The 27310-nt window shown below is 41.4% G+C and overlaps 1 protein-coding gene and 1 long non-coding RNA gene across 24 annotated transcripts in view; one reads left to right on the top strand and one right to left on the bottom strand.

Moving 5' to 3' along the window:
• The window catches only part of LOC110080559 (uncharacterized), a 44177-nt gene extending 16868 nt beyond the window's left edge, over positions 1 to 27309 (top strand). For 6 of the 22 annotated variants that reach the window (XM_020796569.3, XM_072997371.2, XM_078393120.1 and 3 more), the window contains 15 exons: positions 2375 to 2415; positions 3745 to 3855; positions 4471 to 4614; positions 9198 to 9344; positions 9675 to 9833; positions 11226 to 11366; positions 12296 to 12412; positions 13070 to 13389; positions 14293 to 14429; positions 15652 to 15707; positions 17531 to 17644; positions 20195 to 20311; positions 21549 to 21653; positions 24302 to 24442; positions 26562 to 27309. In XM_020796569.3, coding sequence (XP_020652228.3) covers positions 2375 to 2415; positions 3745 to 3855; positions 4471 to 4614; positions 9198 to 9344; positions 9675 to 9833; positions 11226 to 11366; positions 12296 to 12412; positions 13070 to 13389; positions 14293 to 14429; positions 15652 to 15707; positions 17531 to 17644; positions 20195 to 20311; positions 21549 to 21653; positions 24302 to 24442; positions 26562 to 26735 — 2024 coding nt within the window. In that variant the 3' untranslated portion in view covers positions 26736 to 27309. The remainder of the gene's footprint in view (positions 1 to 2374; positions 2416 to 3744; positions 3856 to 4470; positions 4615 to 9197; positions 9345 to 9674; positions 9834 to 11225; positions 11367 to 12295; positions 12413 to 13069; positions 13390 to 14292; positions 14430 to 15651; positions 15708 to 17530; positions 17645 to 20194; positions 20312 to 21548; positions 21654 to 24301; positions 24443 to 26561) is intronic. The other 16 variants (XM_078393123.1, XM_078393132.1, XM_078393125.1 and 13 more) reach the window with 11 other exon arrangements.
• Positions 241 to 9278, bottom strand: LOC140706586 (uncharacterized). 2 transcript variants are annotated; one of them, XR_013545022.1, is made up of 2 exons: positions 9093 to 9278; positions 241 to 652 (listed from the first exon to the last, which is right to left on the bottom strand). It is a non-coding gene; the product is annotated as an uncharacterized LOC140706586 (long non-coding RNA). The 2 variants fall into 2 exon arrangements; XR_013545023.1 differs by lacking the exon at positions 9093 to 9278 and adding an exon at positions 2428 to 2491.
• Position 27310: the final 1 nt, after the last annotated feature.

Here is a 27310-nt window from a genome sequence, read left to right on the forward strand (position 1 = left end):
TTTTAATTTTAAGGGTCATATCTCTTGTCTGGGAAAGTACCAGTCATGTAGGTCAAAGAAAAGTGTAAATAGGTTGCTGGAAAACGTAAGCCGTTAGAGCTGCTCTATTGGAAATGAGGATGCTTACCTTTGAATGTTGTTTTCTGTATGTAACAAACATTGTTCCTATTTCCCCCACCCCTACCCCCAAACATGGAAAATCATGCTGGCAAACATTACAAAAGTCACAGTTGCTTGAGATGTGGTCTCTGAAATATTTTTCCCCCCCAATATTTTTATTTCATACATGCAAATATACAAAACAGAAAACTGAAACCAAACAGAAATAAACACTAATAGCAACAAAATATCAAAAGTAAACATCCATACTACACAAATAGATCAGAAATTTCATATTGTCTGGACATCGAAATATCATTAAAGGATTCTAGTGAGCACCGATTCGCCATAAACTGTTTCTTCCCCTAAGTTCTTGTCTTTTCCTGGGCCCAATTATATATCGGCTTCCAACTTTCCTTTATAAAATGTCCCGGTTGATCCCGTAGTGCCTCTGAAAGCATATCTAGTTCTGCAATATCCAGTAGCTTCTTTAATAGTTCATCCATCGTTGGTGTTTCTCCACTCTTCCATTTTTGGACCCAGAGTAACCTAGCTGCAGTAAATACATGCAGTAAACTATATTTTATTTTCTTATTAATGATTTCTGGCATTATATTCAATAATAGCATTTCAGACTTAAAACTTAATTTTTGTTGAACAATTTCTTGTGACATTTCCCAAATCTGTAACCCCCCCCCCCCCCAGTTTTTCTTTTTCGCATGACCACCATACATGTTAGTAAGTCGGGGGTAGGGGGAAGTCGCCAAAATATTTTCAATGTTTAGGCAGACTGTCTTAAACCTCTTTGTGAAGAACTTTGGAACTTGTCTTTGGAAAGGTGTCTCCTAAGGCTGCATTTTTCCTCTCGACCATTCTAATGAAAAGTGTTAACTGAGTCTTTGACCTTCAGTGGAGCTGCTCTTTTTCTCTCCACAAGCAGAAAAATGATATATGAGAAAGAGAAAGGATCTGCATTTTCCATTTTTTTTGTTTTCCATTTTTCTATGTCATTGGGTTTTTTAATTGTACAGTGGTGCCCCACATAGCGACGTTAATCCGTTCCAGGATTCTTAGTGGCAAGACAGACACCATATTTTGAAGAGACTTTTGAAAAGTCTTTTGTTATTTTTTCTAATATTTTAGAGCAGTGATCTGCTTCCCCTGGTAGGCCCGATCTACCCCCCCCCCCGGAAAACCTGAAGGCGCAGATCGTGGTGGCGGGGGACCCCCAGGAGGTCTCCGATGGCGGCAGGGAAACCCTGGGAGACTGCCTGGGGGTCCAGTTGTGGCAGTGGAAAAGGGCGGCAAATTTAAAATTGCTTCCCCGCCACCGCGATTGTACCCCCAGGAGGCCTCCGGAGACTTCTGAAGGCTCCAATTGTAGTGGCGGGGGACCCCCAGGAGGTCTCCAATGGCAACGGGGAAGCCCTGGGAGACCTCGCGGGGGTCCCCCGCCACCGCGATTGGAGGTAGCGGTCACCCAGCACCAGGAGGCTTGAGCTGGCCGGGTTTTTTTGGCCGTTTCCCTCCCGGCTCGCCTCCTGCTCGCTCCTCGCCGCCCTCCACTGTTTGAATTTGCCACCATGGCCCCACGGAGGGTGGCGTGGAGCAAGTGGGAGGCAAGCGGCTGAAACCCGGCCAGCTCAAGTCTCCCGGCACTGGGCAGCCGCTGCCTCTGTCAGGGCTGGGGGCAAGTGGCCTAAGCACCCCGGCCAGGCTCAACACTCATGGTGGCAACGGCAATCGCAGCAACGGGGGACCCCCAGGAGGCTTCAGACCGGTAAGTGCTGCTTTTTTTCTCTTTTAAAAAAGTTGATCTGGGTGGATTTTGGAGTGTAGGTTTGGGCTGGGGGGGTATGTTTCTGTGTTGTTTTGTTTCTTGGTGATTTTTTTTTTCAGTACCAGTGTGGGACTTGCTCCAATGTTTATTTTTTGATTTGTTTGTTTTTGTTTTTGGTTTGTTTTTTTGTTTTTTTGCAGTCCCTGTTTTTTTGTTTTTTTGCAGTCCCAGCGTGGGACTTGCAATGTTTTATTTTTAATTTTTATTTATTTATTGGTACTGTATTTTTTATTCCCCCAGAATGCGTTAATCTGTTTTCAGTGCATTCTTATGGGGCATGGTGCCTCGACCTACAAATTTTTCGACTTGCGAACACAGTTCCAATACCGATTAAGTTCGTAAGTTGAGGCATCACTGTAATCCCAAGCAGCCAGACTCTCATGGGGTGTGGCAGAGTGTTTTCATGTCATTTTAACTCTGGTTTTCTATTTTCAGGAAGCTCCCAGAAGTTGCCACATTCATCCTCATATGATAAGGTAAGGAATTACCTTTGCTCATTCTCCATCTTTCCCCCTTACTGAAAGCAGGTGACCTTATCTGATGGCAATGCCCTGAGAAGAGAGGATGTTTTACAATGTTTGACATTCCTCCACAGCAGTATAACACTCAAATGGCTCCATCTTCCTGCCCAGATGACCCTCAATGGGCAAATGGTTGTCTCCTCCCCCTCCTGTCAGTCTCTTTCCTACCTTCACACTAGCCAACATGTCTAATTTCATCGACTGCCTGATCAACCATCCCTTCCATTTTCCATTTTTGATAGAGAAACTCGATTCAATTCAGAGGAAGGAGGAGTAACCATTGGTGGACAAGAGCAAAGAGCAGTGACTTGAAACAACTACCAGTGAAGGTTTTAAAAAGTGTAAAAATAGGACTTTAGGAAAGTCTGCTGAAGAGCTGTATAACTTTAATGTTGACAATAAAGAAACTGAAAATTAAACTTTTTCTGCACCTTGGTTCAGTCATCAGTTCAAATGGAGATTGCAGCCAAAGAACCAGACAATGGCTGACAAAGGACAGTAATGAAGGAACTAAAAGGGATCTTGAAGTGTAAGAATGTGTCACTGAACACTTAAGACCAAGATTTCTCCATACCATGGTATTCCTGATTACCATATATGGATGCAAAAATCTGGACAAAATTACTTTAACATAAATTAATTCCTTCTAGAAGGTTCATAAGGACTTGGAAAGTTATTGGTGGAAATGTGAGGAAGAATCTGGAAAGTGAATGAGGGGTATAAAATGGGAAGAAGCAAGTAGTAGTTAGCTCTAGTTATTCTCAGGAGTCACTGAATTCACCCGGAATTCACAATATAATCTGCACATGCCCTGGAACTATGCTGAACTGTGAGTATGGAGAGAGAATAGTTAGTATTTTGTTATTTTATTCTGGGATTTTTTTCTCAAAATGCCTAAGCCTCCAGTTTTGCTTTGTTTTTTTGCTTTTGTAGTACTTTCACTCTTGTCATCTGTTTTAAAATTTGAATCATATTGGAGACTATTTGAAACTCTACTTTTCCCTTTCTCCTCTTGTAATTTTTTTCCTCTTAACAAAAGTAAAACAACAACATTTCAATTACTTGGTTACTTGGAAGCAAGGAGTTGAGAGTACTCAAGAAAGTGTCTTCCTTGCTTTTGAGCAGATGTGGTGGTTTTCTGTTTAATTTTTCAGTGTATTGTTTCAATCTTTGTTTTGTCCTGATAAGAGAAGGTACTCCCCCCTTGTACTTTCAGTATCCCTAATCTCAATTTAAATTTTCCTTTGATTATTTTAATAGCTTGTTCTTGTTTCTCTACTGCAGTCAAATAAAAGGCAAGATGGTTCTCAAAAAGTGGAAACATTGTCAGCAGAACCCAAGGAAGCTGAACAAGGCAAGGAGGTTTCTTTGTGGAACAGAACTTACTCACCCAAGGTAATTAGGGAAGAAGACTAAACTATCTGGTAATGGGTTGTTTTTTGATAGGGACAGGAAGGTTGCAGTTTGAGATTTTGGCAGTGCTGCCTTCTCTGGCTTGGGAACTCACAAGAACTTGTGGTGCCTAATACCTTGAGCTATGAGAAGAATTTTTTTTTAATGAAGGAGACAAACAGGAAAGATATAAAAGCTTAGAATGTTGTGGGATGTCTGCTGGGCAATCTGGTGCAACTCCTGCAGTGCTTTAAAACTTTTAAATCTGTTTTCCTGCCATATCAAATGGAACTGATGGAGTATTAATCTGGTCATTTTTACCAAAGTGGTGGATAGAATCTGGTATTGTACTGATGTCATTTTAGCAAGTTTTAAATTCATTATTAAATCATTTATTATTTATTTTTTGTTCATTAATAAAAATAAATAAAAGAAATCAAAAAGACTCTAATGCCCAAAGCATTAAGATCACAGAACACACCCTACAGACAGGCTATGATTCTTCTGTGAGAGATGTAGAAATCACTGATTGCAAGTGCACATCTTTAAAAAAATGTTGGTTGCTTTCCTTAAAGGCAGTTGTAATACCTAACATTTTCCCCTCATTAATCTCTGTAGGATGAGTTAAAACCTGATTCTCAAGCCACAGGTGTTGACAAACCATTGTGTTCTGCACTAGCAGTGTCTCCATCATCCTGGGGAACTCTGGAGAGCCTTACATCCTGCAGAAATGAAACTGAAATTGACCTGAGTCAAACTAAGGTAACCTCTCTCTGACAAAATAGCCAAAGCTGGTAAAAGCAATCTGGGTCTCAAGGGATAATGCTGGATCGAGCTACTCTTTCAGTGTTAATGCAATCCTGGGTAGAGCAATGCAGACACAATTTCCCATCCATTGTGATTTTGTCAAGTTAAGATCCTGCTTTAGTTATTGACTCAACTAGACTTACATCAAATTCAGCAAATATTAGCAGACTCAAATGAGTTGATTAGTATACTAATGACAAGCTATTCAAAACCTCTGAAGACATTGCCCAGCTTCTTATAGGTGTTAAAGAGCTTGGCAGATTGAGACAACACATAACACAAAGGGGGTTGATAAGTCACCACACCAGCAAGCACAATTGGTTTCTTTACTTTTTATACCAGAGCAACTTCTGAGGGTCCAGAAGATTTTTTTTTTGTTGTGCTCCAGACCTTCATGGGTTTCACCTTGCCCATCTCCAGCATGCCCTTCAACCCTGAGGAAAAGTTCCCCTCTACATGGCAAATTGTACTCTCAAAAATTGCCATTCAGTGTAATTCTGTCCCTCCAGCGCTGCCTGGAGGCCATACTGAAATGGATGCAGGAGAACGGGCTGAGGCTGAACCCGGACAAGACGGAGGTACTGAGGGTGGGCGCCCCTACAGTTGGGGATTTGGGAAACTCCCTCTCTTTTGGGGGGTGACTCTGCCCACCATGGATGGGGTCCGCAGCTTGGGGATCCACCTGGACCCGGCGCTCACTATGGAATCTCAGGTTGCGTCGGTGGTCCGTACCGCCTTTTTTCACCTTAGGCGGATAGCCCAGCTGCGGTCCTACCTTGATGTTGGGGCGCTCACTACCTTGGTGCATGCGCTCGTAATCTCAAGATTAGACCACTGTAATGCGCTCTACGTGGGGCTACCTTTGAGGCTGCTGCGTAAACTACAGGTGGTGCAGAATGCGGCGGCCAGATTACTCAGTGAAGTGAGAAAATATCAACGTATCTCACCCACTCTGGCTGCACTGCATTGGCTGCCCATCCGATTCCGCATCGACTTCAAAGTGTTGATGCTCACGTACAAAGCCCTAAAAGGTTTAGGGCCTCGATACGTGGCGGAATGCCTACTCCCACCAAGATCTACCCGTGTCACTCGTGCGAGCCAGGTGAGGCTGAGGAGCCTAACGCCGAGGGAGGCCCGGAAGGAAAAGACAAGAAATCGGGCCTTCTCGGCGGTGGCTCCTCGCCTCTGGAACAACCTACCTCCTGAGATTCGCGCGGCTCCCTCGCTGGGGATTTTTCAAGAATCAATTAAAAATATGGATGTTCCGGCAGGCCTTCCCATCAGATAATTCCTGATGCCCTTTTCTCCCTCTCCTATAGTTTCCCCATTCTGTTTAATATTTCTGTTATGTAAAATTGTCTTATATGTATATTTATTGTATTATGTTATTAGCCGCCTAGAGTGGTCCTGATCCGACTAGATAGGCGGGATATAAATAAAATAAATAAATAAATAAATAATAAATGAAATAATTTCAGCTCAGTTTTTGTGGAGCAGTTTAGATCTGAAAACACCTTTTTAGCAATAAGATGTAGATGGCCAATCACTTGTAGCTTCTTAAAACAAATGAACTTTCTCATCTAAAAGAACAGGAAAACTGAATTTCTCTTTAGCTGCAGTTTGCTATTCTGCAGAAACATTTTCCCAGGAGTCAGGAGGTGAAAGGAAGCCTGGGAGGACTGCATGTAGCCTATTAGCTGCTTGCTTGCTTGTTTCAAATATTTTTACCTTTCTCCTTAAAAGGACCCACTTCTGTCCTAAACCCAGTTCACAGACCTGGGTCCAGAAGATAACATGATTGATGGTGTCAAAAGCCACCAAAAGGTCAAGATGAATCACAATCGCACTCCCATCATCTTTCTCTGAGTACAGTTCTTCCTCCAGGGTGATCAAATCTGTTTTCTTGCCAAACTAAGTAGACCCTGAATTGTATCTACATAATCTGATTCAGTCAGAGGCATTTTGAATTGTGCTAGCACTAGTTTCTCAAGCGCATTCCCTTGAAATATGAGATTAGTGATTGGGTGATAATGAATTGCTGTCTCCTGAGTTTGCAGAGGACTTCTCAGAGTATTTGCAGATGTCAGAATTTTATATATTGATGACATCAGGCTATCTGCTTCAGATATATCTAACAACTTCATTCTGAGAAAGTACCTTAGTAACAACAAGGATACATCTGGCTCATGTTTCACCCTCTGTTGGGATTACGGCACTTCTAATTATCATTAGTTCATTAAAGAATTTTTGTCCATTCAGCGAAAAGATAATGAGGCTGCTGAAGGTCCTCCCTAGCAGACTGCTTCTATGCCATCAGCTGAAGTGTTTACAGAAGATTAATCTTCTGAGACAACAGGAGTTCTTGTTATGGAAAAGGGACAGCCGGTACAGGCATGAATAACTTGTTTTTTTTGTTTGTTTTTGGAGATCGCTCATTCCTAGAGTCACCATAAGTTGGAGATGACTTGGTGGCACATAAGAACAACACTGGGCTTCATTGCACATGGGGAAAAACTTTTTAAATTGGGTTTAGCATATTTGGAATAAATTTTTAAAATTCCAACTGCCTCTGTCTTGTCTGTCTCTGTGTGTATGTTATGAGTGACAGAGTATGTGGGTTCCAGAAAGACCAGCACCCCAGGCCAGAAAAGAAGATGGAGACTTGCAAGGGCAGAGGGGATGGTGAGCCTGATACAAATCTGCAAAGAGTTGCAAGAGATAAAGTTTCTATATCAGCAAGAAATCGGATATGTGGGAGGAAGTTCTGAATTTGAACTTCTTTGTCCAGACAAGAAAGGGGAAGCAGGCTGGCTGGAAACAGGTCTGTGGTAAAAGCAACAAACTACATGTGCAGGAAGCATTCCTGCATGGCAACCACAGACTGTACCTGCCCAGGAAATCAGGGTCTGCCCCCTGCTTGTTTATACGCACCCAGGTTCAGCCCATAGACACAGCTGAAGAGAAAGAAGCCTGCAAGAAGGATGACCCGGGAAGAGACTGTGGGCTTTGAACAGTGCTGCTCCCATCGCTTTTACTGAGGGACAGATCAATCATCAGGGAAGAGTTTTGTGTGTGTGTGTGCATGTGAAGTGTGAAAGAGGCCTGTTAATACCTTTGTCTTATGTTTTAAATGAATGAAAGTAGTAAATGTTGCATGAATAGTGTATGAACTTAAAATCTGCTGTACGGTCTCCTTGTCAATAGTCTGGTTGGGGTCTCTCTCCTCTCCCACGGGTAACATATATGTGTTGGGCTGCAGGGAAAGCTTACAGTCTGCCTGTTTTAATTTGTCATACAATTCTGTCATACAGAACTACCACTATACCAGATTACAAGAAATAAAAATAAAGAAGTATTTGAAATAATACAGCAGCAGAAACTAGTGGCTATGAGAAGCAGCCAGAGTGAGGGCGGGCGGGTGCAGGACAAAGCCTCAAATGCAACAGTTCTAAAGTCCCATGACCCTTGACCAATATTCAACATAGTTTAAAATCAGATTTAAAAGTTTTCTCAGGAACACACACCTTGACCCAAAAGCCATGTGACTACTATGTGACTTCAAACTGACTTCAAAACCCCCAGTCCATCTCCTAATTCATTTTCACAGTGCGACCACACCTACTGTTCAGCTACCTGTAGACCTTTGTCCACTTCTAATAAAAAATGAAAATTGTGACTGTAAGTTGATTATAAGCTGACTTGCTCGCTCATAGGAGGCAAATATAGTATTCCCTCACCAGAATTCTAAAGTTGTAGGCCAAACAGCAACACCTTGTGAACCTCTCAAAACTCTGGAAGCTTATGATCGAAAAATGATACATCTCCAGATTTTAACTACAGAGAATTTCCTATTCTAGCCTTTAGCCTTAGTTACTGGACATTGATGAAGGCAACATATAAATACAAACACAAATCAAATTCAGTTGCTACTTACCCAGTTCAGTCCAACACACTTAAAGGGAAGTGCCATAGTCTTTTCTCATTGTCACTTTCTCCACACGGAAAGTGATGTGCCTGCATAGACAAGATTCCCGTTCATATGATGAAGAATCCTGGAAAATCAGAGTTCTTGCTTACACAGGGAGCCTATATTTGCAGGTATCTGTTCTCAGCAGATACATCTGTCTCTGCCTGGGGAAAGTGATGATAGTGAAGGGGCTATGTATTTCCCTTTAAGCATGTGAGACAAAATTAGCTAAGTAACAGCTGAATAAAACACACACACACTCACATACACACACACACAAACAAATTCTCTCTTTTTCATGAAGATGTCTTGTGCAACACAGAGGCTCCCTATATTCTCAAAACCAAACAAACCCAACAAGAACCTTGGCACGTGGAGCTACCAGTCTGAAGCAGCAACATGTGGGGACTTAATTGTGTCTATTTTAAATACTGTATCCTTGAAAGAGAACAGAGGGGATACTTACCCATTAAGTTTTTGGGGGATAGCAGGATACTCTAACTCAAATCCTTTTTATGAGGATTTGATTAAGTTGAGTCCCGTCGTCATCTCTCTCTGAAAAAAATCTCAGCAGGTTGAAGAGAAGGCCACTCCGGTTGCTGAAGAGCCTCCTGAACAGATAGCTCCTTTCCCTTCTGCTACAGTGCCTGCAGAAGAGCGCTCATTGTCTGAAACCACAGAAAGGCTTCTTTCCGTAGAAGAAAAAGATTCTCCATTGGTATGAACCACTTTCGCTTCCTGTTTTGTTAGCAAACACTCTTGACTAGCTAAGTCGTCCATTGCTTGTGGGTGAAAAGGTTCTATGGGCTGGTAAACCTTTTTTTTGGTGGTGGTTGTTTGCACTTACTTGCATGGCTGTTGTAATAGCGTTCCTTGTGATTTGTCTATATGCTTTTTGTGCAGTTGTTTGTCAGTCGTGGTTATTAAAATGTTGTTTATAAACTATTCTGCATGAACTATTCAGAGACTTTTCACATGTCTTCCTAGTCAAGTTTAGTACCTAATCTGTGCAGCCCCATCATCTGTTATCTTTCTTTCATTTCTGTAGCTGGACGTCAGCCACTCTCCAGAACATTCCTGCCATGTTAAGTCACCTTTGGCTGTAGAAGAAGTACCATTCCAGTGTGAGATGGCAAATGAACACCACCAGTCTGAGGAAAAAGAAGCTGAGCTGGTAATCAGCAGCTGCCTGCTTCTTATGCTAGAAGTAAATAGCTTGCATGCGGATTCCAAAGTTCATAGGAAGTTGGTTGTTTTCAGTATTTCTACACCACCTTACTGAATGACACCATCATATTTTGTAGCCATACAAGAATTTTTTTGCACAATGTTTAGCATAACATTTGTAAAGTATATTTGGGTACTTACTCTTTGTAGTCTATGAAGGTATATAGTTTGAAAAAAGAAAACTCTATGAAGTCCTTTGTGCTTTGTGAATGCCTTGCAGTAGTATAAGCAATCTGGAGCCCTTCTGATCTTTCAGATTACAGTTTCATCGTTCTAGCCAGCATGGCCATGGGCTATGGAAGTTGCAGTCTATAATATCTAGAGAAAGCGTGGGTGCTTAGACCTGCCTTACAGCAATCGTTCTACACATCTCCAAAGTAGTACTGGGCTGAAATGTTGATACTGGAGAATTTTCACTGCTTTTCACCTAGATGTGATCAGACCTATAATACTACTACTACTGCTGCTGCTGCTGCTGCTGCTGATGATGATGATGATAATAATAATAATAATAATAATAATAATAATAAGAAGAAGAAGAAGAAGAAGAAGAAGAAGAAGAAGAAGAAGAAGAAGAAGAAGAAGAAGAAGAAGAAGAAGAAGAAGAAGTTTTATTATTTTTAGTTTTGTAGTTTTATTTATATGCTGCATTTCTCCCAGCAAGGAACCTAAAGCGGCTCACACAGTTAAAAACACACTAATTAGCATGATGCCCTTAGTTCCCAGTGTGGCCATCAATCATAGTTAAGAAAAACACTTGCAAATAAAAATCTTCCTGTTGCCACTATGATCTTGGCTGTAATGAGTAACCACAGAAGCATACTAAGATATAACATTTTGCTTGAAGTAGTGTTTAATCTGCTTTTATTGACTGTCCTCTGCATATTCATATATTACTAAAATCTAAGCAGTCTTTCTCTTTATGAAGGCAGCATGTTATTTAGCCAAATAAGATATTTGCCTGATAATGCTGATCCTGCAGAAAACTCCAACACCTAGGTTTACTAACCAAGTTTGCTAGGCCAGTTGTGTCTCCAACTCAGATAGGAGCATCTAGCAGTTGTTTAGTTGCCATTTTTCATGTTATTTGCACAGCAGTTCATCTGAGTTGGCTCTTGATACTGGATGTGCTTCAGTCATACTCACACCCTACATCATACCATTTATCATGGATTAGAAAATATCTAGGCTGTAGTTGAAGACAGAGATAAAAATAAATGTGAGGGCTGTGAGGGAAAATAAATTGGTCAAAGAGATGAAAGCTTCTTGAAATAAGGTAACAACTGATTCTGCCTTCCCATTTGGATGCTGTTAACTAATCATTTGTGCTTCCCAGAATATTGTGATCCTTATTTTACTTGCACTCATGCAGACCAAAATCGCAGGCTACTGTGAGAATTCAGATCACGGACAAGGTGGCTGTGCCTCAACTGTTAACTCCGTCAAAAACCAACATACCCTCAGTAACATCCATTGTGTGCCTGTGCTGGTGAGAGATGCAAGGAATAAGCTGGTAAGAATGAAGAAGCATGTTATAGTTCTCTTCCTTGGAAGCCTAGTTGCGCACAATTATAGACAGAAACCCCAGTAAGATCCACACTCATTCAGCACCAAGTGGTAGCAATCTATACGGAGAAGGATGTTTTTTATTTTTGGTCTAGATTAGCCATTCTCAGTATTTTTCACTACAGCCATAAACACAATATAAAAGAAATATAGGCTGAATCAGGATTATGTAAATCACATAATGAATGTTAAAAGGTGGTGTGTGAAAAACAGTTTTCAGTCTGTAGTTCCCTTCAGATGTGGCCCCCATTGGGGATAGCTAGTCTCAATGAGTCTGTTACTTTGTTTTAGTTTAGTAGAGTGCATCCATTTGTGGATATATCAAATCTGTTGGCTGGTGTGAAGTATGATGAACACTATCATAATGTAAACAGTGCCAACTGTAGACAGTCTTGTGGAAAATAAATAAATAAGGACTTTTTTGTTGTTTTCCATATTGTTTGCCACTCTAACAAAGGCTAGATGGCAACAGAAGTCAATACAGTATAGCATTACACTTTTTACTTAGCCTGAAGTAAGGAGGATTTGTGCCCTGTTGCTTTCAGCTCAGGATTTTTTACAGCAGTCACCTTCCTCTGTGACAGCTTCTCTTAACAGCAGCTCTAGTCGTTTCCCCCTTTCTGGCCAGTCCTGCAAATATCTTCCTGAAGGATATCAACCCTGGCAAGAATTCAGAAGCTCCTCACTAAGGTATACTGTAGAATGTTGCTATCTGTGAGATAGGAAGGGTGCCACCACTAAAAGGCAAGGCATAGATGGACACCTTCTAGATGGACTGCCATTTCATTACAAAGAGGAATACTGGTTACATTTAGTGTTTGCTTTTGTTGCCATCTTATTCCCCCCGTTTGATATTGTTCATCTCTATGGAATAAGCCTTGGGAAACTGCTGACGACTTGAGAGGATGGGCACCTGAGGACTGTCAAGATCCTCCCTGGACTGTGAACCAAGCTGGCAAGTGTGACAACATCTCTGAACACAACAGAGAGTTGGTAAGTGGCTTCTGGGTTTCCTGAATATTTTTTTAATTAAGGAATGAGACTAAGGTGAATGAAAAAAGGAAGGAGAATGAAAAAAGTGCAGAACTGAATAAAGCAAGCCAAGAAAAGGGAAAGAGAAAGCATTGTGAAGAGAAACAGCTGCTTCATTAAAATAATGTGTAATACAGTATTAAAAACAGCTCAGGAAATGGGCTCTTTTACCACTCTTCTGTTCACAAAATCAAGATGGTTATTTTTAAAAAGTGCAGCTTTCAACTTTGTTTTTACTGAAATCCACCACCTGCATAAAGTTAGATTTGAGTATTTCCTCAGATGAGATTTTGATCCAATGTTGCATGTTCTGAAATAAGAAGTATTAATGATTGGGCTCTGAAGGTGAAGTATGTGAGACGCAAATCTTAGACATGGAGAAAATGCTCTTGATGGAGCACCAAAGCAGAGGGGAGAAACAGGAGTAAGTTCATAGCACAGGCAGCAGTGAGCCGTTGAGCCAGGCTCCTAGCCCAGATCAAGAAGAATTTAACTTTGTTCCATTAGTGTTGGGAGTTTTTCAGTGATTTTTCAGTTGGTTTTTCAGTGAGCACTCCACAGATTAAGGGAGTGAGGAGACTTCTCTGGGTTGCTCATGTGTCTTATTTTATTATCCAGTTCTGTTGCCAGGTTCCTTCTGGGCCCCTTTCTCATACTCACCTCTCCTGTGACCAGAAAAATGAGAATGGAAGACTGCTAGAATGCCATTGTTCTTCACCAAAGAGTCATTTCAGCAGTGGTTCAGAGCATTCTAGCAGAAACTATGTCTCTAAGAAGTTTGGTCCTGAGAATTCAAGACCCTCTTGCCAAAAAAGATGCCATTCAAGATCCCCTCGCAGGCAAGAACATAGTTCAGTATCTCCTCACAGACAAGAACATGGTTCAGGATATTCTCACCTGCCCAAGCTGTCCTCTCAAGATCAAAGTTCCCCTCACAGGTGAGAAGCAATTATCATTCTAGGAGTTCATGGAGATCATCTGGCTAGTTATATGTTAGGAATTGGTTTGTATCTGGAACATGTTTGGTGATGTTAGTGCTGAGTATAGAGATTTGAGGAGCCAGGGACAATTAGGAAAAATTAGTTTTTGTTGGTTGAAAGAATGGAGAAGTAGGTCATAAGAAATGAGGAATTCGAGTGAAGAAGTGCAATAGTAGGCAAATGAATTCAAGATGTTAGTTACTGGACATGTTCTGATTTAAATATGTGTCAGGCTAAACTTGTGTGGCTACATTTGAACCACAGGCTTAAACTGAAATTAACCCAGTTTACCTATTTGCTCCCCCCCATTGAATCTTCGGCACGGTCATTATTTTGGGCGGGGGTACAGTACTAAAAAAGGTTTGCTAGAGAAAAGCTGAGGAAGAGATATTTGGGTGTATTGTTGGACTTCCAGGTGGTATGCCGAAGATCATGGCAGATTTCCCACTCCTAATTATTTAACAGTAATGGGAATAAAATTACTTCCCTCCACCACAACCACCATTCCCGTGTTTAATGCTGCTGGAAGGAAAGGAATGGATTTTCATGTGGAAGAGCCCTGAGCTTTTGTCCTGTCATGTATCCAAACCAAATTCCTGGGCTTGAATTACTTAATTCTAACCTAGTTAGCAGACCTCAGAATTTTTGTAAAAAAGCAAACTGCTAGATTCCATAAACTTGAAGTCTTCCTAGTCATGACCTGCTGGATCTTATTCCTTCTTTCCACCCCACCCCGCTAGCTACCAATTCTTAGAATTTTGGTTGTATAGGTAACAATAAGTTTAGAACAGCCAGGGTCTTGATTTCGCAATTAAATCAAAAGGTTGCCACTGCTCAAGAGAACCATGCTTCTTTTCACAGGAGGAAGGGTGACAGCCATGGAACAAGTCACTGCTGTTTTTGCCTCTGTCAACAATGCTGCAGTCAATCTCAGAAGAACTCCTGGGACAGTTTCCCTCATTGTTTTGGCAACATAAAGGGTCACCGTTCCCCCCAAGGTTTGCTTTTTGTAGGCTCTGGATGTGTGTCTGAAACAGCTCAGAATAGGATGTGAAAGGACTATGTTTTGGTGTCTCTGGGTTTGTCTACTGGGGATGAACGATTCTTCTCCCAGCTTTCTGTTGACTATCAGATGATCCTCTATGAGGATTCTTTCATCAAAAGGGAACACCCACAGACCTCTTCACTTGAACATACAGAACTCTTTAGAAGCATAATGGTGGGGTTTTAACAACAGGCAGTTTTTGTTTGGCTTTTAAAAGAGTTCTTAAGTTGTTAATTCCGTGCTGCTTTAAGTAATTAGCTTATGTAATCATTTGTTGCTACAACAATTTATTACATTTTTAGACTATGTCTGCTTTTTAAATGCATTTTTGAGCTATATTGAGTCCTCCAAGGGAGAAAAGTAGAATATAAATTAAATACCCTGTTTCCCCGAAAATAAGACCTACCCTAAAAATAACCCTAGTATAATTTTTCAGGATGCTTGTAATATAACACCTACCCAAAAAATAAGCCCCAGTTAAGTGAAGCCTCACCCTCCACTATTGTGCAGCAACCAGAAGAAGATGACATGACTGTATTTGCATAAATGTAGATTGTTGTACATGAAAAAAAAATAAAACATTCCCTGAAAATAAGTCCTAATGTGTTTTTGGAGCAAAAATTAATATAAGACCCTGTCTTATTTTCGGGGAAACACTGTATATAAATATATGCATACACACACACATACATATAGTCCAGTTTCCACAATGGCCAGCCAAATGCCTTTGGGATGTCCACCCAAAAAATAGGAATGCAAAACACTACTCCCTCTACCAACTTGTGTTGTCATAGCAGCCATTAATTCTCTTTGCCCCTTTATATTTGTCTCTTGTTTTAAAGGTATCCAATTAGGTGTCCGCCACTGCATCTACTAGCAGTGAATTCCATAGTTTAATGGCATACTCTGTGAAGAAGTACAGTATGTAATACAGTGGAACCAGTATTCACAGTGACAGGTTCTGGAACAAATATAAGGCTATGGCCAGAATACTATTAAATCTGCATGGAAAAATAAGTTATGTAACATAGCTAGTCCATCTGATCTTTTTCATAGTTTATGACTGCACTATCTTGAGTGTTAGGTAAAATCACAGTTTATAATCAGATTAGAAAACTAAGTACCCCATCTATAAAGCAAATGACTGTCTAACCTGTCCTGTTCTTTTTTTGTAGAAAGAAGGAAAGTCTATAAAGTGCCACAGGATCACCCTCCAGAGAGCCCCATAATAGTAAGAGGGGATGCTTATTGTGATGGTTGAATGTATTGTGATGGTAAATGTATTGTTTGAACTGCATTGGTGGATATGTGTTGGGAAGAGGTGAGTGAGGAGCATGGAATGTTGGAAAAGAATGTTTCTGATTGGCTAAACTGCTGGCAGCAAAAGTGAGTACACCCCTAAGTGACAATGTTCAAAATGGGCCCAAGTAGCCATTTTCCCTCCCTGGTGTCATGAAACTCATTAGTGTCACAAGTCTCAGGTGTGAAGGCGGAGCAGGTGTTATTACTCTCACTCTCTCAGACTGGTCACTGAAAGCTCCACAGGGCACCTCATGGTAATGAACTAGGCTACCAGAAGTTTGCTAAAACCCTGAAACTGAGCTGCAGCATGGTGGCCAAGACCATACAGTGGTTTAACAGGACAGGTTCCACTCAGAACAGGCTGTGCCATGGTCAACCAAAGAAGTTGAGCGCCCATGCTCAGCATCATATCCAAAGGTTGGCCTTGGGAAATAGATGTATGAGTGCTGCCAGCATTGCTGCACAGGTTGAAAAGGTGGGGCCAGCCTGTCAGTTCTCAGACCATATGCCACACACTGCATCAAATTGGTCTCCAGTGCTGTCGTTCCAGAAGGAAGCCTCTTCTAAAGATGATGCACAAGAAAGCCCTCATATGGTTTGCTGCAGACAAGCAGACTAAGGACATGGATTTCTGGAACCATGTCCTGTGGTACGATGAGACCAAGATAAACTTATTTGGTTCAGATGGTGTCAAGCGTGTGTGGCAGCAACCAGGTGAGGAGTACAAAGACAAGTGTGTCGTGCCTACAGTCAAGCATGGTGGTGGGAATGTCATGGTCTGGGGCTGCATGAGTGCTGCCGGCACTGGGGAGCTACAGTTCATTGAGGGAACCATGAATGCCAACATGTAGTGTGACATACTGAAGCACAGCATGATTCCCTCCCTTCAGAGACTGGGCCGCAGGGCAGTATTCCAACATGATAACGACCCCAAACACACCTCCAAAACGACCACTGCCTTACTAAAGAAGCTGAGGGTAAAGGTGATGGACTGGCCAAGCATGATTCCAGACCTAAACCCTATTGAGCATCTGTGGGGCATCCTGAAATGGAAGGTGGAGGTGCGCAAGATCTCTAACATCCACCAGCTCTGTTATGTCATCATGGAGGAGTGGAAGAGGACTCCAGTGGTACCTGTGAAGCTCTGGTGGACTCTGCGCCCAAGAGGGTTAAGGCAGTGCTGGAAAATAATGGTGGCCACACAAAATATTGACACTTTTGTGCACAGTTTGGACATTATCACTTAGGGGTGTACTCACTTCTGTTGCCAGCAGTTTAGACCTTAATGCCTGTGTGTTGCGTTATTTTGAAGGGACAGCACATTTACACTGTTATACAAGTCGTATACTCACTGCTTTACATGGTAGCCAAGTGTTATTTCTTCAGTGTTGTCACATGAAAAGATATACTAAAATATTTATGAAATGTGAAGTGGTGTACTCCTGTGATATACTGTATATAACTGATGACTCACAAAATTCTCACTGATTCAGTGGGCCTGCTCTAGTTGTGAGTTGCTATTGGATTTTTAGCTACTGATTCCTGATAAATACAATCTAGACTTTGTCTTCCTTTATCACTGCATAAACCTGCTTTCTCCAGACACTATCTCAGAGTATCCCAGCAAGTAACTGCTGTTAGACTAATCTTGTCCCACACAGGGCAGACCATTTTCCATGCAGGACTCTGGTGGTGGATTCTTTCAGAACTTCCTTTCTAGATACTGACACTGCCCTTCTCTGCTTCCTCCTGGCTTATAAAATGGAGACCAATTTTCAGAAAAGAGAGGAGAAAAAAGAAACAGAACATGAAAAACCTGCAAAGAAGAAGAAAGCAACTTTAGAGAAGAGCATGAAGTCTACCAAGGTAGTTGACGCATGTAGATTTTTAAAGGTTTCGCTGAAGTCGGGCATGGCTTAGTGTGTATGGATGTGACTTTCTGTGAGCATCTGTTTAACTGCTGTGGAAAACAAGATGTTGGCCTAGAGAGGCCTTTATTCTCAGTCATCATTTGATATATGTGACTCAAAACAGGAAATAAATGGAAGAAATAACAGCTTTGCCATTATACTCTGTAAAAGGCCCAGAAAAATAAAAAGGTCTTCAGAGCTGAAATGACATAAAGGTACCTGCTAAGCAAATCTCTTTGACATGTTGTTGATCTTTCCATTGGAGCAGGCTGCTGTACCAGTGCAGCAAGTCATGTAAAATAGTCTGTATGGCACGAGCTAATATCAAGGCCAAAATGTGTTGCTACCTCTGGTAAGAGTGGCCAAACATGAAGGCTCTTGGGACTTCAGTAGTGGCACTTGCCACCACAGCTACTGGTGAAGGCTTCAGGGAGTTGTAGTCTAAGAACATCTGGGGACCTAAGATTGGGAACCATTGGTGTAAAATATGGGAGTTTCTATCGACCATTGTAATCCTGCAGAGGTGTGTCCTGCCCCTGCTGGCAACAGCTTTAGAAGGGCTGAAGGCTGCAAGTAGAAGATTTTATTAGAGAGGTATAGCAAACCGATAGACTTGTGCATGGAATGAAGTAACAAACCTTCTGGAGCAAATGAGTACCCCCAGCCAGCAAAATACACAGCACCTATATAAATTATCAGGGTGCCCTTAGCAAAGAGAGCTTCAGGTCTACGCTAAAGCTCTCTTTATTAAGGTCACCCTGAGAATTTATATACTGTATTGTTTCAGTTTAACTGCACCTGTATTTGTGTAATCTCGCAATATTTATACATTCTTATCAGGTCGAAGCAATAACTAAACTGATCATTCTAAGTATTTTCCTCACTAGGTGACTGGCCTTAAGTTTTTGCCAAGGACATTTAGGAATACATATATTCCTGAGCTATACCATACTGGGTAACTGTCTGAAATGAAAAGAACAAAGCTGTCCAGATGGCAGTCTAGGCCCAGAAGGACTATTGGTGCATACTGCCAAACCTCCTCACCAGAACAAATGTCCCCTACACTGGTTGAGAGAAGCTGCACCTGGTGAAATTCTCTATTCTGCACAACTACTCATACTGCAGGCACAATAGCCCTGTTGCATCTATTTGGCATTTTTCAAATTACATTTTTCAATATACTTTTGTAGGATCGCTGCCTTTCAAGTTATGTTCCATGAACATCCAAAGAATGTATTCTACCATTAAGCCGCAACCCTGTCTCTTCTAATTTGGCTCAGGGTCAAATCAGTTAGTAAGAGAAATACCTATTTCCTGAGATTACCACTTTTCTTTTTCTCTGACAACGGAATTTCATCAGAGATTTGTGTGTTTCTAGTCAAGTAATCCCCTTGGGGCCAATAATTTGTAATCTGGAATTTAAACTGGTTCCCTTTTAAATTGGAATTCAAGCTAATTTAAGTTATCACACTGAAGAAAGACCTGGAAAGCAATTCTGATGGCTGTAAATTTCCCCCTGCTATAATATCCACTAGGTTTCCACCACATCCCTCAGCTGAAGACAGCAGAGTGTGAAAAACAGAGGTTGCGCACAGACTCTCTGCCCTCTCCTTCATAAGCAATGTGGGCAGAGTTGGAAATCACACATACCCTAACTGTCAGCCTAGCTTTGATGTGAACAGAAAATCTTTAAGTGAATAGAATTTGACACCTTGGTGCTTCTATGTTGGAGATCCCCCAGACATCAGTCTGATCTGCTTTTTGATTCCCCCCCCCTCTGAATTAATGTCAAGCACTAGCTATCCCTTTTCTGCAGCATATTTCCGTCTGTATCAGTTCTTGGCATGTTCTAAGCTTGACCCATAGCCTGTGGGAGTGGGTGGAATTTCTAATCCCTTTTCTCCAGAAATATTGTCTTAGCCATGTATGAGAATATGACTAATGCTTTCTGAAATTGTTGTGCTCATGTTTGGTTGTCTAAGGCAGTGGGTTCCCTCACTTTTTAAATTGTATCTTTGTGGATAAAGTGGGGATTAAAGTCAATCAGAGCATGATCTTTTTATATGTCAGAAATAAGTTCCACTGAGTTCAGTGGGGTTTAGAGTTGAATAGTTAGCATGCAGAAGCCGTAATTAATTATGAGAAGTTTAGGGTGAGGCAGAATCACAATATAGCCCAACGTAGCAGATTATGTAACAGATTCTGTGATTTAAAAAAACTCTTAAAAGAGTGCAGTTTTAGGCACTTCTACTTAGACGTAAGTCCTACTATGTTCAAGAGGTTTATTCTCAAGTTTGTGGGTTGTCATTTAGGTGTTTTCTAATCATCGCCTCTCTCCCTCCACACAAAATATCTCCAGGTACTTTTCTGAAGAATAAGTATGTTTACAGAAAAATAATTAAAATATTTGGAGAAAAGACAGAGCATATATATAACTAGTAACTATACAAACAGCAATGTTTTCTGCTCATTTAATCACTCATCCTTTCTTTTCTCATGGCATCAGGAATCCAGCAAAGCCATCATATCTCCTTCTGAATTTAGTTTTCGGTTGCCTGACTGCTCAGCACCCCTACAAAAAAAACAGGAAGTCCTACCAAAGATTAAAAAAGAAACAGAGTCGGTATGAAATGAAATAATTCTTATTAGTTGCTAAGAACAGATATACTGGTGGAATGAGGATCTTGAAAAGGTTCAGGAGGCTAATGTTTGAAGCTGCTGGTTCATAATGAGACTATGCACCGGTTCTAACAAGAAGTTTAAGGCTAATTTGTACCAAAACGCTGACGTTTTTCAACAGTGTGCAATTTGGTAGCAGCAAATTTGGGTAAAATCAGTAGCTTATATGCTGGCAGGAACTGAAAGCCAGTGACCTTAGACCTGTCACTGTCTCTCATTCTTATTAACACAAAACCAGAACTGATCCTAGCAATTTGTTGTACTTTGCCTGGAATGTAGTAATCACCATAGATGGGTAAATGGCAGCTGGTGGTTTTTAAATGCTGAAATTACAGAGTGATAACATTCAGCAAAAGAAAGCAACATTTATGTCAAAAGGAAACAGAGGGAATAAATGGTCTGTGATTACAAAAAAGTGAGAATTCTGGGAGGCCTTAAGGTCATTAGAGGATGCCATATGGACAATAGAAGTAGTGTTGTGAAGACTGGGGGGAGTTCAAGCAGCCGCTCTGTTGCCTGTAAACCTTGCTGATGACTGCAAACTTTCTTACTGTGACAAGGTCAGTGGAAAGCAGAACAAAGATAAGTCTGCTAAACCTTGTTACGGAATACACTTTAGTTCCCTAACTATAGGAAATATTTCTGAAAGGAAAATGGCTTGTAGGGAAGATATTTGCCATTTGTCTAATCAGCTTGGTATATGGATATTGTTTTATCTTTGCCACAGTGCTGTGAAACAGCTTAAGCTTGTAGAGATTACCTAGATCACAGTTGCTCAGTGAGTTTCACTGGCAGAGTGGGGATTTGAATTTTCATGGTCTAGAGTCCAGTATCACATTAGCTAGCCATCTATCATAAACCATTTATTCACTAAATATTTGATTTCATTGGCACTTGCTGTTCTGGAAAGCCAGATCTCTATACAGTATTAGCAAAGCCTGTTACTTTATCTATTTGTGAAGAGAAAATCTTTCCTCTGAGAATTGCAGGGTGCTGGAGATCCTGAATACCTTAACAAAGTTCATAGGATCCTTTGCATCTAACTTTGACATGTTGACAAAGAATCTAGACATAGCAATAGGCGTGTTGACCAGTGATGTTGTATTCCTTGTATTGCTTAAACCCTGTTTTGTTAAGGCCTAGAAAAAATTCCTCCTTTTTTATTTCATTTTTTTAAATAGCCAGAGAAGCAAACAACACAAGACCATGTCCTTGTCGGTCACACTGAAGCATCCACCCTGCCAGAGGCTGCACAAAACCTACCACTTGTTCTACGGCCTGAGCTGGTAGGAAGAAGGGTTCTGTCTTGCATTTGTCCAGCTCATTATCTGGGATTGCAAAAGATTTATTTTCTGTTCTTAGTCTTTTCTTTGCTCAGTTCAACCTGATGGTGTTTATAACTAATGGACATATTTCTCTCTGAGATTACCCTGGCTGTAAAGGATTCATTCCAAAACTTGAGAAGCTGTGCTCCCCAAGGGGGTGGGGGTGAGAAATGCTGGGATGGGGGTGGGTGGGAGAAAACTATGAGATTTGCTGTTACCGGAATTCTCAAAAGAAACAATTTGTTCTTATTTTAAATTTTAATTACATTTTTGTGTTTATTTTTAATTTTAAATTATGAACTGATTTTTTTAAAGGGAGGTAGATAAAGTGGTGCCTCGCTTGACAATGTTAATTCGTTCCAGCGAAATCGCTGTAGAGCGAAAACAGCGTCAAACGAAACAAAAAAAACCCTGAATACCTGCTCGTCCAGCAAAGATCCTCCATATGGCGGCTATTTTCGGTGCCTGTAAAGCAAGGAATCTGTCCTAGAAAACAGCAGGGGGGGCATTTTAAAACCCGACGATCAGCTGTTTGCTGATCATCGTAAAGCGGAAATCGGTTCCCGAAGCAGGGAACTGATTATCCCTAAGCAAAATTCCCCCATTTAAACCATCGTTTTACGATCGCAAAAGTGATCACAAAAATGTCAACGTAATGCGGATTCGTCGTAGAGCGGGGTAATCGTCCAGTGGGGCACGACTGTAATAGTAAAAAAAAAAAAAAAGGTGGGGGAGATATGAGAGTTTCTCTATTCTTAGTGATTTCTTCTTGCCTCTACAAGAACAATGCTGTACCCTTAGCCTGCACCTTGTTTTGCTCTTATTAGGGTGGTCTGTTTTTGGACCAAGTGTCCTGGAACCAGGCCTGCTGGACAGAACAGAATAAGCTGTGAAATTGAGATTTGTTCATAAGCAGTCATAACTGTCCTCCAGCCAGCTTGCTTAAAATACTCCTGTCCTTGTTAATGGGATGTGTGAGAGAGAGAGACAAGTAGTGATTAAGGGGTTGTGATGAAAGACTCTTTGGTATTTTGGAGGAAAAACAATGCTGGTTTCTCCTCTCAGCAAATGGCACCTGTTTGATCTTTATTGCCTTCAGCTGGGAATTTTCCCCAATTAGGAATGTGGAATTTATCAGTCTCCTGTGAAGACAAAACAACAAATAAAATGTGACTTTTGAGTAATGAGGGATTGATAGTACCATATATCTTTGCATGACCATTAATCAGTTGGGGCTGGTAAATAAAGATCCATTAGAATGTAGAAACCCCTGGGGATGTTATCAGAAGCAAAGTCAGACATGGGGGGGGGGGGACATTTTGCATATTTCTTCTCTGGTGCACTAAGTTCTGTGGAAAAGAGACCTTGGTGTCTGTTAAATCTTCTGTTTATATTTGTAAGTTTTTCTGCTGATTCAACACTTGGTTACTTTTGTAGAAACTTTGAGAAGCCTTCATTTTCTCCTATGCTGAATCTTTCCTGGAGTGTTTCTACAGGTGTTTTTAATATAAATGATTCAGATTATATCTTCTAATTTTTCCCTTTTCCATCATGCTATTTTCTTATTGTTTCCCTTTTGCATGATATGTTACAACTATTTCTTTTCCAATTTTAGTCCACATTTCTTCCTTTCAGCATGCATATTTCTTTCTGAACTTCTTGAATTAGTAATTCTCTCATACTTCTTTGTCTGTTCTGTGAACTGTAAGAAATTGTAATTCTATATTTCTGAAATTTATGAAATAAATGTGTACTCTGGACTTGTTACTTTGTACATACATTTTAGATATACAGTGGTGCCTCGCTTAGCGACATTAATCCATGCAGCAAAAATTGCTGCTAAGCGATTTTGTCGCTAAGCGATTTTAAAAAGCCCATAGAAACGTATAGAAACCACTTCAATGTGTTCCTATGGGCTCCTAAGCTAACCTTAAGCGAAAATCCTCCATTGCAGCGGCCGTTTTCGGTGCCTCTAAAGCGAGGCAACACAGCAGGCGGCCATTTTGGAGCCACTGATCAGCTGGCCAAAAATGGGGCCTTTGCGATGATCGCTTCCCCGCGATCATCGCAAACGCCCCATTTTCGCCAGCTGATCGGCGGGGCCTTTGCAATGATCGCTTCCCCACGATCATCGCAAAGGCCCTGCCGATCAGCTGTGCTTCATCTCTCTCTCCACCCCTCGCGGAGCTCCGAGGGGTGGAGAGAGAGAGAGAGAGAGACGAAGCACAGCTGATCGGCGGGGCCTTTGCGGCTTCCCCGCGATCATCGCAAAGGCCCTGTCGATCAGCTGGTGAAAATGGGGCGTTTGCGATGATCGCTTCCCCGCGATCATCGCAAAGTGCATTTCTTCAAAAACAGCATTGCAAAGCAATTTCTTCGTTAAACGGAGCAATCGCTATGCGAGGCACCACTATAATCCATAAATCTTATTATAATAACACAGTTCACTGGTGAGTTTATGTATTTTTAACATTTAGATCCTGTAACTCCTGATACCTTACCCAATACCATTTTATTATTATCTGGTTCTTGTTGAAACTTTGAGTTCCTTAGACAAAAAAGTGCTCTAGACCATGTTAACTCCCCGTCCTGCTGGAAAATCTTTTAAGCTCCAGAAGGCAGCCAAAAGTGAGAACACATGTTCTCCACACCAACCCAGCGCTGGAGAGAAAACCAACTCTTCAACAATGCCATGGACTCCCAAGGACCGTTCTGCAGCCGTGCTGGCAAGAAAAGAAGCAATTGAAGAGGTAGGGAAAACTGGAGCCTCCTCAGCAGCTTATGTGTGTAAGGAATAGATTGGAGCTGTCAGAAATATTGGTGAAGATGGTTTATGTTCTGAGCACGACACAGAGATCAGGAATAAAAGGCCTGTCTCTTTTCTTAGTTTAGATGGTCCCATCTTGAAGGAGGTTTGAACGCTTATTTTTGTGAACATCTATTTTCTGCTTTGTTTCACCCTGAATAAATTGTCTTTGGTGACGGAGAAATAAAGTCCTCATTCACAGTTAAATGAAGTAATTTGTGACAATTTGAAATTATTGTGGATTTAGCTTTGGCAGGACTGTGGGCTGAATTTGGCCAGGACTCAACCCTCTTATCTGCATGCTGGAGGATAGAGCCTGTCTGAATTCTTTTCACTATCAACAGGTAACCACAACCCAAACTGTACATAGCTAAGATACTAAAAGCAAGACATTCTAGCCATGTCATGTCATTTTATAAGTTACACATTACACCCCCTTGTGGTTGGCCTTGTTTCTTCATAGCAGCTTTCCCAACCTACCTACCTTCAGATGTGTGGACTACAATATTATTAGTCCCAGCTAGCATGGATGGGATGGTGGAGGCTGTAGCCCTTTATATCTGGAGAGGACCATGTTACAAAAAATGTTATAAAAGTAAAGCTTTTAATTTCACTATCTTGTTAGTACAGCAAGACCCCTGTATCCATGGTTTCAGTTATCTGTGGTTTACTGCAGTCCTATATACAGTATACAAGGGGTTGGGCCTTGTGCCCTTTGTCTTGCCTCTTTATATGTTGTACAGTGGTGCCTCGCTTAACGAGCGCACCGTATAACGATGAAATCACATAGCGATCCGTTTTTTCGGATCGCTAATGCGATCGCTCAATGTTTTTTTAATGGGGAAAAATTCGCTTTGCGAAGACCGGTAAGCGTTTCGCTTACCGATCTTCACAAAACAAACCCCGCCGATCAGCTGTTCGGCGGCCAAAATGGCCGCCGGAAGCCGGGAAATGGCCCAAAATGGCCACTCGCAGCATTTTCGCGCCCTCGTTAAGCGAGGCGAGGGCGCGAAAATGGCTGCCGGCCATCCTGAAGCATCGCTGAACGGTGAGTATTTGGCCCATTTGGAACGCATTAAACGATGTTTAATGCGTTCCAATGGAAATCGCTGCCCCGTTCAGCGATGCTTCAGCATAGCGAAGGTTAATCCGGAACGGATTAACCTCGCTATGCGAGGCACCACTGTATATAAGTTTTGTTACTATCTGCAGTTTCAGACATTCATGGGAGATCGTGGAATGGATCCCCCACTGACATGGGGGCTCCTACTATACACTGTTACTTCAAAGAAGAAACATTTCTCTTGCCCTAAAATCAAGACTTTCCATTGAAATACATGGCATCTAGTCAAATCATCTTATTTTCACATGCCATTATGTTGTTTTCCCTTTCACTGTTACTAACTGCAAATGAAATATAAAGCTACACCAAAGTATATCCAAATTCCCCTCACCCCAAATGACTGCTTTAATGGAAAAATGTGTCATAAGATCTTATTCTGCAACATATACTGTACATTGGTCCTTTTAAACACAATGTTCTATCTGTAAACTTCTTCCTAATAATAGTAATACATGGGATAAGGAGGTAGGAGAGCAAGAGATGCAGAGCCGCTAGGCAAGATACATCTGGTCCTTTCTTCACACAATGACTATCTTCCTGTTCCTTGTTTATAATTATTCAAGCAGATCACAATCTTTCCGCGAAGGCTTTTATGGCCAGGATCTAATGGTTGTTGTGGGTTTTTCGGGCTCTTTGGCCATGTTCAGAACACGGCCAAAGAGCCCGAAAAACCCACAACTATTAGATCACAATCCCCATTTCATCCGATTAGTTGAACTCATTAACCAGTTTTGATATCTGTGTGTGAAAGTTGTTTCTAGAGTAGATTAAACTTCACCCTTTGTGTGTGGCATTACCTACCTGTTCTCCTTTCACTTCACATTTGCCAGGCCTCTAAGTACTTATCTGTACAGAGAGATGTGATCTTCAGAAATTTACCCACTGTTACAATTCATATAATGGCTCACTTACTTGACGGACTGCTTATTGTTTCTTACAGGCCTATCTGCAGGTGCTTCTCAACTTTGCAGGAGTGGCCACTATGCTGGTTGAAAAGGCACCATGCATGCAGGAAGCTATGGACTCAGCACTCCGGGCCAACCTGAGGAGGATTGGAGACTACTATGGATGCATGTTAAGCAATTATATTGACAGTTTGGCAGAAACCAGCTAAGAGGGGATACAGTGGGAAGATCTCATTGATATCACCTTGGCCTGTTGCATTCTTTTTGGACTTGTCAATGAATGGGGGGAACTGGAAAAAGCCTCTTTTCAGCAACAGGGATGTGAAACCTCTGGGAAATATGTATTTAGCCTACAGCAGCAACAGGATGCAGAAGCAATAACTGAAAGAGCTGCAAGTTTGACTTGGCTGTACTTCTGAAAAAGGGCTTGTGATGGAACAGCCGAGGAACCCTCCTGGTCAGATTACTTTGGCAAGTGTGTACCCAGAGGCTTCTCCAGAAATTTAACTCAGGGAATAAGTGGGTAAACTTCATTTTGGCACACAGCTCTGTGAAATAAACTGTTACACAGGTTTGCCTTTGATCTTGTACCGAGGCTCACAGTAGTGGTTGATTCTGCATTTTTTGTTCTCTTTTGAATTCAGCTGTTATGAACAGAGAAAATGAAGTCGGACTTATGATTATTGAAAGTCCAGTATCCCCCCATCTGCATAAATAGCATCTGTTTCTTGAATGTCAAGACACAGCATTTCATAAATAATAAACTTATACATGGGAACAACAC

The sequence above is a fragment of the Pogona vitticeps genome, chromosome 4 (genome assembly GCF_051106095.1).
Source record: "Pogona vitticeps strain Pit_001003342236 chromosome 4, PviZW2.1, whole genome shotgun sequence".
Classification (NCBI taxonomy): Eukaryota; Metazoa; Chordata; class Lepidosauria; order Squamata; family Agamidae; genus Pogona; species Pogona vitticeps.